Raw genomic sequence first — 19,070 nt, 5'->3', positions numbered from 1 at the left:
TAGTGTGTTGAGTTAGTTTAGTGCCGTCAGTGTAGTGTACAGGTTATACTCCACTTTTAAAATGTATGGATATGTTGTAGTCCTGGGTCCCCTCTCGGTGCTCCCCATGTTTTGTGTCTCTGTCACTTATAGCTTGGGAGCAGTGCCATGTCAAGCTGACCAAGAATTCCCATAGACGTCAGTGTTAAAGATAGGGAGTTGTGTCATGCCAAGCTGACCAATATTTCCCATAAATGCCAATGAGCACTGAAAGCTGAAAATTGGTCTAGGCAGAAAGGGAGTGAACGTGCCCTGTATTTCAGTGGTTGAGGGGAACCCTATGGCAGAATAAAAAAAAAATGGCACGAGGCCCCCCAAAATCTAGATTTTAAGAGGAACTGCACGCCAAAATGTAAAAAAAAAAAAAAAAAACAGCGTGGGGTCCCTCCCCAAAATTCATACCAGGCCCTTTGGGTCTGGTACAGATTTTAAGAGGAACTCCACACCAAAATGTAGAAAAAGAAAACAGCGTGGCCCCCCCCCCCCCATACCAGACCCTTAAACGAGCATGCAGCCTGGCAGGCCAAGAAAGGGGAAGGGAATGAGGGAGCACCCCCCCACCTGAACCATACCAGGCCACTTGCCCTCAACATTGGAAGGTGCTTTGGGGTGCTCCCCAAAGCCCCTTGTCCCCATGTTGATGGAGACAAGGGCCTCTTCCCGACAACCCTGGTCTGTGGTTGTGGGGGGCTTATCGGAATCTGGAAGCCCCCTTTAACAAGGGGACCCCCAGATCCCGCCCCCCTGCCATGTGAATGGGTATTGGGTGCATAGTACCCCTGCCCATTCACCAAAAAAGTAAAAACCACAGTACACAGTTTTTGACAAGTCCTATTATTATTGTTAAAAAATTGCTAAAAAAAATATTATTAAAAAGAAAAAATGGCCCTCGATGTAAATCCGTCGTCAATCACGACGCCTGCAGGACCCGAAAAATAGAAAAAAAATTAAAAAGGCTTTGCCTCTTCAGAGACTACCCACCGTATGCCCGTTCTTCAGCTTTGACAGCTCTTTTAAAGGCAAGGGGCGGGGCCACTCAGTTACATCATCAGGTGGCACCACCTCCTTCTGACATCCCTTTGCCTATAAAAGAGCTGTCAAAGCTGAAGAGCGGGCAAACAGCGGGTAGCCCCAGAAGAGGTGAAGCATTTTTTAATTTTTTTCTATTTTTTGGGTTCGGCGGGCGTCGTGATTGATGATGGATGTACATCTTTTTAATAAAGGTTTTCGTCAAAAACTGTGTTCTGTGGTTTTTACTTGTTTAAACTTTAATGGTGAATGAATAGGGGTACTATGTACCCGATACCCATATACATGGGGGTGGGGGCGGGATCTGGGGGGGGGGCATGCTGTTTTATTTTTAAAAAATATGCACTGTCACTGTACTAATGAAACTGGCTGGGAAGGGGTTAAACATCAGGGGCAATCAACAGGTTAATTGTGTTTCTAGCCAGTGCTTGTGTACTGTGTGGGAGGTGCTTTTACTAAGGGAAGGCAAAGATCAGTGTCCCTGCAGGATCAATGCCTTCCCTATGGACATCTGCCTTGTTAAGATAGGCAGATCACCATTCTGCCTTTGTACTGAACAATCGGAGGGTGCCGGAAAAATTTACAGTGGGCGGTCATGAAGTGGTTAAAATTACATTTGATTTTTCAGCTATAATACTGCTAATCTTAGATCTTCTGGCTGTTTTAATGATTTCATTTACTCACTAGATCCCGGTCTGGATGAAATTTTCCGTCGCCGAACCACATACGAATACCGTATTTGCCAGTAACTCCTGTTTTGGTTCCAGGTTTGTATTATTATTATTATGTTTCAGACTGATTGTGCTACCCAATCCGTTCCAAAAAGCATCTCCTATGGAACATGATCAGAGTTATACATCTATAGATTTGAGATAATGCGATATACACCGCCATCCAATATACAATATACCCGGTGAGTCTTTCACGGTGAGGATCCAGCTCTCGTCCCAGAGCATCTTCTGCTTCTGGTATTGAAACCACTTCAAAACAAAAAAAAAAAGATTAATATATTTCATTAACCACTTTAAGACCGGAAGGATTTGCCCCCTTCCTGACCAGGCCCTATTTTGCGATTCTGCACTGCGTTACTTTAATGGACAATTGCGCAGTCGTGCGACCCTGTACCCAAAAAAAATTGATCCACTTTTTTTTCCACAAATAGAGCTTTCTTTTGGTGGTATTTGATCACCTGTGCGATTTTTATTTTTTGCGCTATAAACAAAAAAAAGCGACAATTTTGAAAAAAAAAAAAAAAACAGTATTTTTCACATTTGAAAGTTTGGGCACCCCAGGTAAAAATTTGTATTAATGTGCATAAAGAAGCCAAGGAAAGATGGAAAAGATGGAAAAATCTCCAAAAGGCATCAAATTACAGATTAGACATTCTTATAATGTCAACAAAAGTTAGATTTTATTTCCATCATTGACCCTTTCAATATGACAGAAAACAAAAAATGGCGTCTGCAAAAGTTTGGGCACCCTGCAGAATTTATAACATGCACTGCCCCTTTTGCAAGGCTGAGACCTGCCAGTGTCATGGATTGTTCTCATTCATCGTCTGGGAAGACCAGGTGATGTCAATCTCAAAGGTTTTAAAAACCCAGACTAATCTGACCTTGCCCCAACAATCAGCACCATGGGATCTTCTAAGCAGTTGTCTAGAAAACTGAAACTGAAAATAGTTGACGCTCACAAAGCTGGAGAAGGCTATAAGAAGATAGCAAAGCGTTTTCAGATGTCAATATCCTCTGTTCGGGATGTAATTAAGAAATGGCAGTCATCAGGAACAGTGGAAGTTAAAGCAAGATCTGGAAGACCAAGAAAAATATCAGACAGAACAGCTCGCAGGATTGTGAGAAAAACAATTCAAAACCCACGTTTGACTGCACGATCCCTCCAGAAAAATCTGGCAGACACTGGAGTTGTGGTACACTATTCCACTATAAAGAGATACTTGTACAAATATGGTCTTCAGGTCTTATGGTCTTCTACGCCCTCACCACAAAAATCAGCGTTTGAACTTTGCAAATGAACATATAGACAAACCTGATGCATTTTGGAAACAAGTTCTGTGGACCGATGATTTTAAAATTTAACTTTTTGGCTGGAATGAGCAAAGTTACGTTTGGAGAAGAAGGGGCACAGAATTTAATGAAAAGAACCTCTGTCCAACTGTTAAGCATGGGGTGGATCAATCATGCTTTGGGGTTGTATTGCGGCCAGTGGCACAGGGAACATCTCACGAGTAGAAGGAAAAATGAATTCAATAAAATTTCAGCAAATTTTGGATGGTAACTTGATGCCATCTGTGAAAAAGCTGAAGTTAAAGAGAGGATGGCTTCTACAAATGGATAATGATCCTAAACACACCTCGAAATCCACGGGGGATTACATTAAGAGGCGTAAACTGAAGGTTTTGCCATGGCCTTCACAATCTCCTGACCTCAACATAATTGAAAATCTATGGATAGAACTTAAAAGAGCAGTGCGTGACAGACAGCCCAGAAATCTCAAAGAACTGGAAGACTTTTGTAAGGAAGAATGGGCAAAGATACCTCAAACAAGAATTGAAAGACTCTTGGCTGGCTACAAAAAGCGTTTACAAGCTGTGATACTTGCCAAAGGGGGCAGTACAAGATATTAACTCTGCAGGGTGCCCAAACTTTTTCAGACACCATTTTTTTGTTTTCTGTTATTTTGAAAGTGTAAATGATGGAAATAAAATCTAACTTTTGTTGACATATTATAAGAATGTCAAATCTGTAATTTGATGCCTTTTGGAGATTTTTCCATCTTTCCTTGGCTTCTTTATGCACATTAATACAAATGTTTACCTGGGGTGCCCTAACTTTCAATCACCACTGTAACATTCTCAAAAAAAAAAAAATTAAAAATCTAAATTTTTTAACATTTTAGGACAATTTGTTTTCTGCTATATATCTTTGGTAAAAAAAAAAATCGCAATAAGCGTATTTTAATTGGTTTGCGCAAAAGTTATCGCGTCTACTAACTACGGGAAAGATTTATGTAATTTTTATTGTTTTTTTTTTGTTTGTTTTACTAGTAATGGCGGCGATCTGCAATTTTTTTGTGGGACTGCGACATTGCGGCGTACAGATCGGACCCCAAACTGACATTTTTGACACTTTTGAGGGGACCAGTGACATTACTACAGTAATCAGTGCTAAAAATATGCACTGTCACTGTAATAATGACACTGGCAAGGAAGGGGTTAACATTATGGGTGATCAAGGGGTTAAATGTGAGCCTAGGGGAGTGATTCTAACTGAGGGGGGGGGGCGTGGCTTCTGAAATGACCACAGAGACATGTGATCCTATATAGAAGGATCACATGGGCTTTATGATCATTGCATTAAGAATGGTTAGCTGTGTTTACAACAGTCGATCATCCTTCTCTCTCTGCGGGGAAACGATCGCGGGTGTCAGGCGGCAAACGGAGCCACCGGCCCCATGTATCGGCTTCCCCACTGACTAGTGGGGGCAGGAGCCCCCTAGCCGTGTGTATGAGAGCGACATACAGCTACCGCGATTTGCCTGGGAGCGGCTGCCTGCTGCCGTATAACTGTGGCAGGCGGTCGGCAACCAGTTAATCTCATTATTTATATTCAATCCAGTAGGACCACTATAGTGCCATATCCGTAATGAATACCAAACCTAATAAAAATATTATAATCAGACTTTACTGGCTTAAATGAAAACAAACATTATAATGTATAAAAACATGAACACATTTTATTATGAACAGCTTATAAAATCATATCTAGGCCCAGGACTTTGGAACGTGGGGGAACGCAGTTCCGGCACCTCCAGCACTGAATGTATGTAATGGCAAGGGGTGCTGGGGTGTGCTGGAGGGTCTATTGATGCTGGTTGCTGGGGGATCTATTGTCACTGGAGGGGATCTATTTTTGCATGAGGATCTATTGCTGCTGGGGTGGGGGTCATATGTTGCTGGGAGGGTTCTACTGTTGAGGGAGAGGTCTATTGATGCTGACTGCTGGAGGGTCTATTGATTCTGACTGCTGGAGGGTCTATTGATGCTGACTGATTGGAGATCTGTTGTTGCTGCTGGGGGTCTATTGTTGCTTGGTTGTTTTTTTGTTGCAGGGGGTCCATTGTTGCTGGAGGGGGATCTATTGTTGTTTGGAGGATCTATTGGTGATGGGGGAGGGGGGAGTCTATTGGTGACGGGAGGGGGAGAGTCTCTTGTTGCTTTTGGGTCTATTGTTGCTAAGAAGGCACTATTGTTGCTGGAGGATCTATTTTATTGCCTTTCCTGTTTTTATTAACAGATTCCTAAAAAATTACTTAGCACCACAAAATGGTACTTGGTCCTGTATTCTCTAAAAGGGGCAGAACTTGGAGGTGGGTAGGGGGTGGAACCAAGGGACAGTGATCTGAGGTGGGCAGGGGGCAGAGAAAAGGGTTGACTCAGAAGGGGGGAGTTCTTGCACCTATTATCCGAGAAAAAAAGCGCTGTCTAGACCTATTCTGGGTTAAACACAAGTGTCTACAGTACTTTGTTATCTATGGGAATGTTATCTAAGGTAGGGATTCCCAAACTATGGCCCTCCAGTTGTTCAGGAACTACAATTCCCATCATGCTTAGTCATGTATGTGAATGTCAGAGTTTTATAATGCCTCATGGGATGTGTAGTTCTGCAACAGCTGCAGGGCCGTAGTTTGGGAATCCCTGAAGGGCTTATTACAATCGCTTCTTGCTCATAACAACATCTGTAGTCTGTGGCGATAAGTCCTCAAATTGCAATTTGTCATGCAATTTGACAGTTCCAAATCGCATGAAAAGTCGCACCCTATTATTGGCAATGGAACCGTTCAAATTGGTGCTCACTACTTGAAGGCATAAAGGAAAGGATGGAGGCATAAAGGAGAAGATGGAAAAAAGTTTTGGGTGGCATTTGGCTATAAGAAGCAGCCCCATGTATACAGCAAAGCTTTCATGGTGATTGTAATACAAATAGGTTATACCACAATAGCGCAGATGAAGCCGCTGCAGAATAAGGTGAGGGGAAGTGCTATAGCAAACTTCACGGAGGTCGCCATCGGGCAGGGGCCGCAGTCTGCCGGACAAAGGGCGCAGTTTTCTTCTGGACTGCAGACGTCGTCACCGCACACTACAAGGGGTACAGACATGATTACTACAGTTATATTTGACCAGTGTAGAATAGTCCCAGGAGGAGGAGGTGGATGGCAAATTTTTTTGTTTTCTTACCTGCAAGATAAAGGCTTAATGTGCTAGTATGAATCGCATACTAGTACATTGCGTGAAACTTACCTGAAAACTTAGCATTCCAGTGATGTGCTGTCACCGCTGGAAGCCACTTCCATCGTCAGCCGTCTTCCTTCCGGGTCCGCAGACTCCGGCTGTGTGACTGGCCGGAAACGTGATGACGTCATTCTCGCACATGCGCAGATGGAGCCACCGTTTGCGGCACAGGACTCTGAAGGAATGGCCCGGCTGGCCGTTCCATCAGAGCGTATGCGCCAATGACGTCATCGGTAGCATATATAGTAAATATCTCCTAGACGGTGCACATTTAGGAGGTATTTACAGTACCTATAGGTAAGCCTTATTATAGGCTTATCTACAGGTACAAATCAGAGATGGAAGTTCCCTCATACTTCAGGCCCCTTTCACACTTGTGCAACCTTGCCGCAATTTTTCACCGCGATTTTGATGCGACTTTGACTAGACTTGAAGCAATACCTGTGTAATCTTGGGGTCTATGGACCTCAAGTTGCATCAAAGTCGGAGCAGGGATTACTTTGAATTTGCGGTGACTTGAAGTCGCACAGATATGAATAGTAATCATTGGAAGTCCTGGGGTAAGACTTGTCATGGGACTATGCAGCCCCAAGTCGCAGGACAAGTCACAAAAGTGTGAAAGGGGCCTTAAGGAAACTGGGGCAACCCCTGCTCTTCTATGGGGGAGGGGGCAAATTTTAAATCAGGATCCCCTTATAGTAAACATTTAGGAAGCAAATTAATTAAGAATGGGATACACCATTGTGACTTTGCACTTTGATTGACGATATTGACTAGTGACTGCTTATTAGTGAATGTAGAAGTTGAATCTTGACTCCGTATACAACATGGCTGCCTCCAGTATATATGAATGACAGGTACCAGCTGTTGGGCTGTATAATGAAAATGAAGTCTCAGAATACCTTTTCCACTCAGCACTATGGACTGCGATTCTAACGCTGCCTGAAAGCTGCCGACTTTGATATGAGCGATTAATGAGGTTACCCCAAGATGGACCAGAACGACCTAAAAGAACAAAATACAGGGAATGAACGACACACTAAAAGCAGACAGCAGTACAGCTTAAAATAAATAAAAGAACACCACACCTTTAGCAGGATGAAAATTGGCCGCAGCCGTTTTATTCTTGGTTTAAAAAACGCAAGTAAAAACTCTTAATCATTTATCAAACCATTTCACCTCAGTTTTGTCCCTAGTGCTTTGTCCAGTGCCCTTCCTGCACTTTTACTGTATTATTCCTTTATTTTTATTAATATTTTTTATTTTTATTAAAAAAAAATTATTAATAATTTATTAATTCACTTATTAATTTAATTTATTAAAACGTTTATTTATTTTTATTCACTTTTACTGTTTTATTCCTAAGAATTGCAGGCCTACAATTTAAAACAACAGATTGTCATGCAAAACAGTGTACCACTTTGACATTCAAAAATACTGACATAATCAGACCGCCAGGGAGGTTAATCACTTACCGCAAAGTGACGTAGGGCTACGTCGGCTGACTTTGCGGTGTCACCCGGGGTGATCCCTCTAGCTAGAGGCATCACCCCCCGGTACCGCTGTTTAGAGCCAGCGGTCGGCTTTCCGACGGTAATGACCGATGCGGCCCGGGAGCCGCTCGGTCATTACCCCGGCGAGCGGGAGGGGACGTCCCCCCCCCTCCCGCCGCCATCCGCGGCTTTGCCCGGGTCTCCCGTCCCACCGGAAGACCCGAGCACCCAGCCAGGACGTCCGCCGGCTGGATGGAGTCCCGATCAAAGCCGGAAGCGGCTTTGATCGGGTCTTCGATGACGTAACCCGGAGGCGGCGTCCATGACGTCACGTCCGGGTTACTCTGCTGCTAAAGGCGGCAAATTTAAAAAAAGAGTGTATTGAAAAATGCAGTTTTCGGCGTTTTGAATACATGGAAGTGTAGTGGAGGGGTCTGGGGTCTTTTAGACCCTCGATCCCTCCATAAAGAGTACCTGTCACCAATGTTCCCTCTAATTTTTTACTGGGCTGAGCAAATAAAAAAATTTCTGAGCGCAGTGCTCCCCAACCTTTTTATCGCCGCGGACCGGTCAACGTTTGATCATTTTTCTGTGGCCCCCAATCAATGCAGAGTGCCCACAGCATTGCCCCCAATCAATGCAGAGTGCCCACAGCATTGCCCCCAATCAATGCAGAGTGCCATAGCATTGCCCCCAATCAATGCAGAGTACTACAGCATTGCCCCCAATCAATGCAGAGTACTACAGCATTGCCCCCAATCAATGTAGAGATGCCAGCGTGCCCCTTTTCAATGTAGAGGTGCCAGTGTGCCCCCTTTCAATGTAGAGATGCCAGTGTGCCACCTTTCAATGTAGAGATGCCAGTGTGCCACCTTTCAATGTAGAGATGCCAGTGTGCCACCTTTCAATGTAGAGATGCCAGTGTGCCCCCTTTCAATGTAGAGATGCCAGTGTGCCACCTTTCAATGTAGAGATGCCAGTGTGCCCCCTTTCAATGTAGAGATGCCAGTGTGCCCCCTTTCAATGTAGAGATGCCAGTGTGCCACCTTTCAATGTAGAGATGCCAGTGTGCCCCCTTTCAATGTAGAGATGCCAGCGTGCCACCTTTCAATGTAGAGATGCCAGCGTGCCCCCTTTCAATGTAGAGATGCCAGTGTGCCCCCTTTCAATGTAGAGATGCCAGTGTGCCCCCTTTCAATGTAGAGATGCCAGTGTGCCACCTTTCAATGTAGAGATGCCAGTGTGCCCCCTTTCAATGTAGAGATGCCAGTGTGCCCCCTTTCAATGTAGAGATGCCAGCGTGCCACCTTTCAATGTAGAGATGCCAGCGTGCCCCCTTTCAATGTAGAGATGCCAGTGTGCCCCCTTTCAATGTAGAGATGCCAGTGTGCCACCTTTCAATGTAGAGATGCCAGTGTGCCCCCTTTCAATGTAGAGATGCCAGTGTGCCACCTTTCAATGTAGAGATGCCAGTGTGCCCCCTTTCAATGTAGAGATGCCAGTGTGCCCCCTTTCAATGTAGAGATGCCAGTGTGCCACCTTTCAATGTAGAGATGCCAGTGTGCCCCCTTTCAATGTAGAGATGCCAGCGTGCCACCTTTCAATGTAGAGATGCCAGCGTGCCCCCTTTCAATGTAGAGATGCCAGTGTGCCCCCTTTCAATGTAGAGATGCCAGTGTGCCACCTTTCAATGTAGAGATGCCAGTGTGCCCCCTTTCAATGTAGAGATGCCAGTGTGCCCCCTTTCAATGTAGAGATGCCAGCGTGCCACCTTTCAATGTAGAGATGCCAGCGTGCCCCCTTTCAATGTAGAGATGCCAGTGTGCCCCCTTTCAATGTAGAGATGCCAGTGTGCCACCTTTCAATGTAGAGATGCCAGTGTGCCCCCTTTCAATGTAGAGATGCCAGCGTGCCACCTTTCAATATAGAGATGCCAGCGTGCCCCCTTTCAATGTAGAGATGCCAGTGTGCCCCCTTTCAATGTAGAGATGCCAGTGTGCCACCTTTCAATGTAGAGATGCCAGTGTGCCCCCTTTCAATGTAGAGATGCCAGCGTGCCCCCTTTCAATGTAGAGACTCTTCAGTCCCGAGTCTAGTAATGGTTCTGCCATTTTTTCAGTTTTTAATTAATGCAGAGTGCCCACAGCATTGTCCCCAAATCAATGTAGAGATGCCAGTGTTCCCCCACCGAGTCTACCCCCCCCCCCCCCGTGCACTTACCTCATGGTCACGGGCGGCAGCTTCTCTTCAGTTCATTCCCCGGCTTCCTGCCTCTCCTCAGTCCTCCTGACTCCCGAGTCCCGGCGCCTCTTCCTCGGCCAATGGCATGAAGTTGGCCTTTCGGCCAATCAGGAAGCGGGAGGACCCGCTCCCTGATTGGCCAGGAGGAGGATCCGTGTGACAATAGCGAATTTTCATTCGCTATTGTCACACAATGGGCGTGCTCTCGCGGCGCACGCTCTGCTACACGGCCGCCACGTCTGCGGCTGCGCGGTTTGAATAGGTGCTTGCGCGGGACCTTCATTCACACTGCGCGCCCGCGCATGCGCGCAGGCTAAAGGGAACACTGCCTGTCACTGCATATTACTGTCACAAGGGTTGTTTACATTGCTTGTGACAGCAATAAAAGTGATCAGATTTTTTTTTTTTTAAAACCTGTGATAATGTTAATAAAATAAATAGGAAAAAAAAAAAATGTAGCCGCCCCCATCACCGTTAGCTCGCGCACGAAAGAAAACGCATATGGAAGTCGAGCCGCAAATAAAATCGCTGTTCAAACCACACATTTGAGGTATCGCCGCGATCGCCAGAGAGTGAGCAATAATTTAAAAAAAAAGAGCTACACTCTAACTCTAAACTGGTAACCGTTAAATTTTTTTAAAGCATAGCCTATTGAGATTTCTATTGACCGTAGTTTATCGCCATCCCACGGGTGTGCGCAATTTTTAACCGTAACATGTTGGGTATCTATTTACTCGGCGTGACATCATCTTTCACAATATGCAAAAAAATGGGCTAACTTTACTGTTTAGTTTTTTTTAAATGCAGTGAAATGTGATTTTTCATAATTTTTTCAAAAAAATGGCTTTTTAAAGACCGCTGCGCAAATACCGCGTGACAAAAAATATTGCAATGACTGCCATTTTATTCTCCAGAGTCTTTGCTAAAAAATATATATATAATGTTTGGGGGTTCTAAGTAGTTTTCTAGGAAAAAATACTGATTTTAACTTGTAAACAAAAAGTGTCCGAAATAGGCCTGGGGCTTAAGTGGTTAAATGCCTTTACAGGTTACCTGTTTAGAGTTAGAGGAGGAGGAGTTAGAGTTATTGCTCTCGCTCCAACGTTCGCAGCAATACCTCACATGTGGCGCGATTACCGTTTACATATGCGTGCGTGACCTACGTATGCCTGCAAGCACAAAGGGATGGGGCTGCTTTCAATTTTTCTTTCTTATTTATTTTACTTTTTATTTTGATACAGGTCCTTTAATTTTATTTTTTAATCACTTTTATTCGTGGGATGCGCGCTTCAGCACATTACACAGCTCCCTTTTTTTTTCCTTTCAACTTTATTTAAAATGAACAAAATGACACTTCAGTCATGCCACTGTACAACAGCGCGGTGTGTTTCTCTGCGATCCCTTCCTGTACACTGCAATAAAATGAAGCATGTCTGCAATTTATTGCAGCTCACCGCACCGCAGGGTGTGTCGCAAGATGAATTGGACACCTAAAAAAACATTTGTTTTCTGTGTGTCCCAGCAGTGACCTTCATTTGTCCAGTGTGGTATAACGCAGTTCACCGCAATATAACAGGGCCTAAAGAAAAAAACAAAAGAAAACAAAGGCAGCCACTACATTTAAGAATTGGTAAACTGCAATATAATATTTTTTGTTCTGGGGTTGAATACTGCTATAGGTCTGTTTCACACGGGCTTCAGCTTGTATGGGGGAAAGGGGGAGCAGTATTGCACCCCTTTTCTGATGGGTTGGCGGCAGGGATAAGTCTAAAGTATGTTAGAGCATTCATTTAGCTGTGAGGGAGTAGGATATTTGACTCTGAGGTGAGGGATATTTGACCTTTTCCTCAAATGTCCTCCTTCCCGCCTAAAATTTCCACTTAAAGCTTCCCTGTACCCAGGGAGAATTGGCTATTTGACCTTTTTCCTGGGGTCAAGTAGCTCTTCCCGCTCATTTATCCCGCCCAAATAGCCCGCCAAGAACCCCTTTCTGGGGTATTTAAGGGGCATCAAGGAATTCAATCGCTTCAGAAACTGATCTGTGGTGTTCTCCTCCCTCCCCTCCCGGCCAAATTATTATGTGGTAGTATTAAATGTATGGGGGGGGGGGGGGGGTTGTGCTGCACTTCAAGGGTGTTTAATTAGATCACTTATATATTTAAATAAATACAATAAATACATATAGTGCTTTTGTGTGTGTCATGTGACTACAGATATAATGTGCAAAATATTATCACTTTTCCAAATGAATCACATTAGTAAAAATCAATATTCCAAAACCATAAATACTATAAAGTGCTAAAGTGTCAGAGTCACACTATAAATAAATATAAACTATAAGGTGCTTATGGCACTTTTCCACTGCAAGTACCGGCTCGGCTCCACTCGGCCCTGCTTGGCTCTGTTTGGTTTTCCACTGCATGGTACCGCATGGTACGGTGTTGGAACGGTTCGGTAGGTTTGCTTTTCCACTAAAGTAAAGTGGGTGAGATAACAAAGATTCTCTGACCAATCAGTGGCTAGTAGTGACAAACAGTCAAGGCTGCATGCAAAGGATTGTGGGATATGGTACCGGTACGGCCCTCTTGGAACCACAACTGAGGTGGTACTGTTTAAGCGAGCCGTACCGTTCGGTTCCATGTAGTGGAAAAGCGCCGACGTTCCGTACCGTTCCAACACCGTACCATGCGGTACCATGCAGTGGAAAAGTGCAAAAACGAGTCGAACGTTCGGTTCCATGCAGTGGAAAAGCGCCATTATATCGCTTACAGTGAATCCGTGCACAGTCATATGAATATATGACTTATACCTTTTTGCACCTTGTTTCTTTTCTTCTCTTGGTGGTTCTTTATTTTTATGGGTATACTCCCCACACACCTCCTTTTCACCTATTCGGTGATTCTACAGGCTTACATTTCACTCTCTATTCCCTCCTGGACTATCCACTAATTATTAGGGGTCCCAGGACACACTCAGTTTTATGCCATTCACTTGGGTCTCGGCTTCCTAATGATCTCACCCATATCGTACCTTTTATAATTTTCATCTTTATCTATTATATTTACCTATGCAGTTTTGTTATTATTATAGATATACACTTCTAGGAGTGAAGGGTTTGAGATCCCCTTTCGGAGAGCCGTATGGCACAAATGTTTGATTCATCATGCCTGCGTGCTTGACACACACGGGCTTCGCCCCCTCAGTTCCCTGGCTGGACATACCATTGCATGACCCGTTACCCCCAATTCTCATATATACTCGATATCATACTGTAATGCCCCGTACACACGATCCGAAAATCGGGCGACGTTCCATCCGTTTTTTTTCGTATTCTAGCAGCTCTCAATAATATTCGCTAAACGGGAGAGGTTACTCACGATACGAATTTTCTCGGACGATAATTCTTAGCTTCCGGTATGCGTAACCACGCTGTAGTGTGTGAGGGGAAAATGATGTCTACTGCTCATGCGCTGTCTACTGCTCACCATTTTTTTCGGACGAACAACATACTGATAATACGATTATCGTACGATGTGTTATAATACGATCAAAATTTTTATGCTTGCACGACCGGATAATATCGGGCGTACTGTCGTGATCGCCTCTCGTAAGCTGTGTACTAACGATCAGATTATCGTCCGATCTTTTCACAAGCGTTTTTTTTCGCCCGATTTTCGGATCGTGTGTACGGGGCATAAGTTATACTCTGATTGGTTTGAGACCTTGTGATTATTGGATATATACTGTTGTTCATTTATGTACATTCTTTCTAGATACCTAAACTGTGCCTACTCCTGACGAAGTGAAATTTGTTTACGAAACGCATTGAGTCTCCTACAGGCCATTTCTGCAAGTTTATACATGCGATCAACTTTCTTATGACTGTATACAATAATATTTTTTATTTATGTACTTTACTTATGTTATTATCATGATATTACTGTATTACCTTGTACCATTATTATGGTCTTACATATTTACAACTGTATCATTCATGGCTACTCCCATATTCTGGGGCTACATATCGAGCATTACTGGTTCTACTAATAAATTTTCTATGCATTTTACATTGGTTCCTTTTCTCTTACTGTCAGGTCACCTGTGGCCAGGTGACAACTGCATCCTGTTGGAGGCAGGGGTGCAGCGCAAGGTAGTGAACCCGATAGCAGACTGCTGCGGATGGACCGGAACGTGAGCCCAAGATTCCCCAGGGAGCAGAGTCTAAGACCCAGCAGGTGTTCACCAAAGCCTCTAGTGGTGAGGATGGACTTGGCTGCAGCTGGGCCCAGGTCGCGGCCCCTGGGGTCCCCCAGGTCACGATCCGTAGGGAGAGAAGGGAAGCAGCCACTCAGGACACACGGAATGGTGATGGGTAAGCCGAGGTCGGGGTAACAGGCAGACGAGGGTAACCAAGGGACAGGCCAAAGGTCAGGGTAACAGGCAAACAGGAATAGTCAGAGACAAGCCAAAGTCGGTACACAGAAAAGTAGATCAAGCACACGGCAAACAGGAAACAAACACTGTTGAACAGCAAAGCAGACCTGCAGTGCACTGGTTAATATAGACTTCCTGTGACGACCTGGGGAGGGGCAGGAACAGGAAGGAGAGGTGATAAAAAGGAACCAGAAGTAAAGTCTGACCTCTAATACAGACATGAAGGAACAGGTAAGCTTGCCAAACACTTTTGCAAGTCCATGACACTTACTTTATTTTTACCCCTATATAATATAATTATTTTATTATTTTTGTTTTTGCTTGTGTTCCAATATTAGTGAAAAACAGAGATTCTCATCAAAATTGATTATAAAGTGTCCAATCACAAAATTTGTAAAAAATATATAAAAATAAATTCACAGTGCTGATTATCTTCCTCCACCTTTAATCTCAGTGATTGGGGGATTTTAGGTGTCCTAAATGCTCACCTCAGTGAGGTCAATAATATGCCTGTATCATTAGACCTGTAGTGGATGTGGCTCCTTTAATTTCTTATCCCAACGCAGTCCTGCTCCTTCCGGGGGACTCTCCATCTCTCCTGGCCTCGATCCGTCTCTTTTACCTAGGGTGGGCTTCCTATAGGGGCTTTTTGGGTCCTTCTGGGATCGATCTGGTAGCTCATCAAAACAATGGGGCCATCATGGTATAGTATGTATAGCTTTTATTTCCAAAGAATATAGCAGACTTACATTTAAAACGACTGTCAACTGTATGCAGAGAAGTGCTGTGGGACATCCGTCCCATCCCTTCACTTCCGGGTTTCCTACGCGTTGCGTCACGGTATCACGTGACTTCCTCAGGGAATTATTATTTATTTATAGTGTGACTCTGACACTTTAGCACTTTATAGTATTTATGGTTTTGGAGTATTGATTTTTACTAATGTGATTAATTTGGAAAAGTGATAATATTTTGCACATGATATCTGTCGTCACATGACACACACAAAAGCACTATATGTATTTATTGTATTTAAATATATAAGTGATCTATTTAAACACCCTTGAAGCACAGTACAAATCCTCCCATACATTTAATACTCCAAACTGTTTTTCGGTATCAGTTCATAGGCGTGCGCACAGGGTGTGCCAGGTGTGCCTGCGCACACCCTAATCACCCCATGTACATTAACTTTATCACTTTTTGTGCTGGCAGGAAGATGGGAAAAATCTCTATCTTACTGGCTCTGACATAAGAGAAGTCTTTACGCACTTCCCTTTCAGTGTGGCGGCAGGGAGATAAATGTGTTGGGGTCATATATATGTAGACACACACAAACACGTGTGTTTGAGCTCTGGGGTGCACACCCTAATTTAACAGGCTGCGCACACCTATGCATCAGTTACTGTACATGCGACATCAGGGCGGCTTACTGCCCAAGATAGCGCAGGAACCACACTCTTAGAGTAAAATATATATTATGTGGTAGTGTCACCTTTGCTTATTGCATAGGAAGACTAACATTTGTTTACAATATATGGTTGTTTAACCACTTCAATACTGGGCACTTTCACCCCCTTCCTGCCCAGGCCAATTTTCAGCTTTCAGCACTGTCACACTTTGAATGACAATTGCGCGGTCATGCTACACTGTACCCATATGAAATTTGTATCATTGTTTTCACACAAATAAAGCTTTCTTTTGGTGGTATTTAATCACTGCTGGGTTTTTTATTTCTTACAAAAAAAGAAAAAAGACAGAAAATTAAAAAAAAAAAAGTTTCTTATTTTCTGTGAGTAAATTTTGAAAGTAAATAATTTTTCTTATTCACTGATGTGCGCTGATGAGGTGGCACTGATGGGCACTGATAGGCTGCACTGATGGGCACTGATAGGCTGCACTGATGGGCACTGATGAGGTGGCACTAATGAGGAGGTATTAAAATGCCACACTGATAGGCGGCACTGAGAGGTGGCACTGATGGGCACTTAGAAGTGACACTGATGGGCACTGAGAGGCAGCACTGATGGGCACTGACAGGCGGCACTGATTGACACTGATGGGCAGCACCATCAGTGCCCGTAGTGCTACCAGTCAGTGCCCATCAGTGCCTAGACACTCTGACAGTGTGAGGCGAGGAGAGCCGAATAACGGCACTTCCTCATTTACATGTGATCAGCTGTGATTGGACATTGACTCTTTACCAAGGTTGGGGGTCGCGCCGTGTCCTAGCAACACGGCGCGGCCACAATCACCATTCTGCCCTTTTTTGGGTCCACAGCAGAATTGGATCGCATGGTGGTTCACACCTATGTGATCTGATACATGTCCAAACTGACAGTTCGCACTGTGATATGCAAACTTATCTGGGGGTGTCGTTATCTTTGTATTGACACCCCCAGTGATTCGCATATGGCAGTGTGAACTGCCTGCAATTTGAATGCAATGCGGGAACCCGCAGTGGATTCGCAGGGTTCCCGCATCGCATATATGTGAACCTGTGGACTATGTGTGTGACTATATGTGGACTAAGAGCAGTGTGAACAGCAAGCTTTGATGAAGTTTTTAGACTGGGTTCACAATCATGCGAATTGGATGCGGATTTTCACTGTTTGACGACCTAACAAATGTTATTCAAAAGAAGTTAAACATTTTGATAACTGTTAACATTCGATTTTGGAACTAATGGACTTTACGGAATGAAACTGTTATAAATGTGTTCATTTGAGAAAAATGCTCCATTCTGCCAGATCCGTACCTCGTACCGACCTGACACTGGGGGGTATCACACACAATCCGGAGGCTGCAGCCCCCAGAATTGTGTGGGAAACTGATTCCGCTGCTGCCCGATCGCTCGCACACACCCCTGGTTCTGGGCTCTGTTTGCCCATCGGCAGGCCTGGGAGCTCCATGGCGGGTGCCGGCGGGTGGAGGGGAAGGAGAAGAGCGGACAGCTCTGGCAGTGAAGGGGTCAAATTTTCTTGTCACTGTGGGCAAAAACTAATGTTGATATTAGTGATCGACCGATATCGGTTTTTCGTTGCCGATACCGATATTTTGGCCATTGCATATCGTTATCAGCCAATATTGGCCGATCTTTTCATACATTTAAAAAAAAAATTATTATTATTATTTTTTTTTTTACTTGACAGGTACTCTTGTGCAAGGATCTGGGGGGTCTAAAAGACCCCAAACCCCTCATCTGCACTTAAAAGCATTCAAATCGCCAAGTTTGGCTGTTTTGAATGCTGTCATTTTTTTTCAATCTGGTGCCAGTAACCGGAAGTGATGTCATGACATCACTTCATTGCTTATATCTTTAATTTGTACATATATAAGTGGCATATTCAATATCATTTGTAAATGGAATTATGCGATGTGACATAATTTTACCTTTACATGAGCAAATTTTGATACAGATATATCGGCAAAAGTCAATATCGGCCCTCGATATATTGGCCTTGCCGATAATAGGTCGATCCCTAGTTGATATGACCCCAGTAATAATTAGAAAATGGAACGAATGTTCCTAAAATGGAAAAAAAAAAAAAAAGCAATGCTACTAGTGTATAACTGTAGATCCAGCTCTACTGGTCGGACCACCAGATTATTATATAGAAAAAAGCTTCAGTACTCCTCCCAAATAACCCTCCGCTCTGTTGCAAACAGTTGGCTGGCTCTTGAGAGGAGTTATGCAAAGATCAAAATGCCTTGACAGGTGAGTGTCGGTCTGGAGGAGCAAGCGTTCCAAGACAGACTGCATTTGCATGCAGACCACCCTACATAATACTCACATGCCATGCTGAGTCTGCATTATTGAAAGAACTGACATCCATTGAATCAAAAGGGCAAGCCTGGGACAGTAAAACCGAGGTGGAAAGAGCTAGATGATGCTGAAAGTCCTCCAGCCAGGAAATGAGACAGGCTCTGACTTACTGCAGCTTCTAAGGAACACTGTGAGAAGCTCACAGTGTGCGGTGAAATCAGCGTAAGCAATATCAGTACAGGAAAGGACCCTGTACAACTGTGCAAGACTGAAGGCCATAATTCATCTTTGAATATTAGATCATACCTTGCTGGTCCAGTTGAGTTGGGTCATTTTTCCTGCTTGGGAAATGGTGTGAGTAACAATTTTACCATCGTCAGGGATCCAGGGGCCGCAGATCCCACGTTGTTTCTGCAAAAGGTACACAAGAAGGTGTGATTTGTGTATTTGTCATGCACAGTCCTCCTACTCTCACTTTCTGCAGATTTCACAATCAGGAAATCCCTGACTTCACAAATCCTTCTCACACCAACATTATCACAACATATCGGCCCTTTCTTACTACAATGCAGTCCCGTGCCTCCGCATCTCAGGCCTACATGTCCGCACAGATCTTAGAATTCCGGAAACAATTAGAGAGCCTCCCATTCTATCTCATAGCCCATACATTGAGACAAGCATACCCCCAGGGCATTTCCTACAAGCGTTTATTAGGCTGAAGGTTACACCAGAAAGCACGCTAGGCTTAGTCAGCATGCAA

The 19,070-nt window shown here is 44.1% G+C and overlaps 1 protein-coding gene across 1 annotated transcript in view; it reads right to left on the bottom strand.

Moving 5' to 3' along the window:
* LOC309562286 (atrial natriuretic peptide receptor 2-like) overlaps window positions 1-18,724 on the bottom strand; it is an 89,062-nt gene extending 70,338 nt beyond the window's left edge. Inside the window, exons 1-5 of the mRNA XM_082266408.1 lie at window positions 18,617-18,724; window positions 7,279-7,381; window positions 6,079-6,224; window positions 1,979-2,048; window positions 1,753-1,900 (exon numbers count right to left, since the gene is read on the bottom strand). Of these exons, the coding sequence (XP_082122534.1) occupies window positions 1,753-1,900; window positions 1,979-2,048; window positions 6,079-6,224; window positions 7,279-7,381; window positions 18,617-18,643 (494 nt within the window). The 5' untranslated portion in view covers window positions 18,644-18,724. The remainder of the gene's footprint in view (window positions 1-1,752; window positions 1,901-1,978; window positions 2,049-6,078; window positions 6,225-7,278; window positions 7,382-18,616) is intronic.
* Window positions 18,725-19,070: the final 346 nt, after the last annotated feature.

This window comes from Pelophylax lessonae (genome assembly GCF_965119305.1).
Source record: "Pelophylax lessonae genome assembly, chromosome: 8".
NCBI lineage: Eukaryota > Metazoa > Chordata > Amphibia > Anura > Ranidae > Pelophylax > Pelophylax lessonae.
Note: the sequence above shows the minus strand (reverse complement) of the source record. Positions and strands in the feature narration are given on the sequence as shown.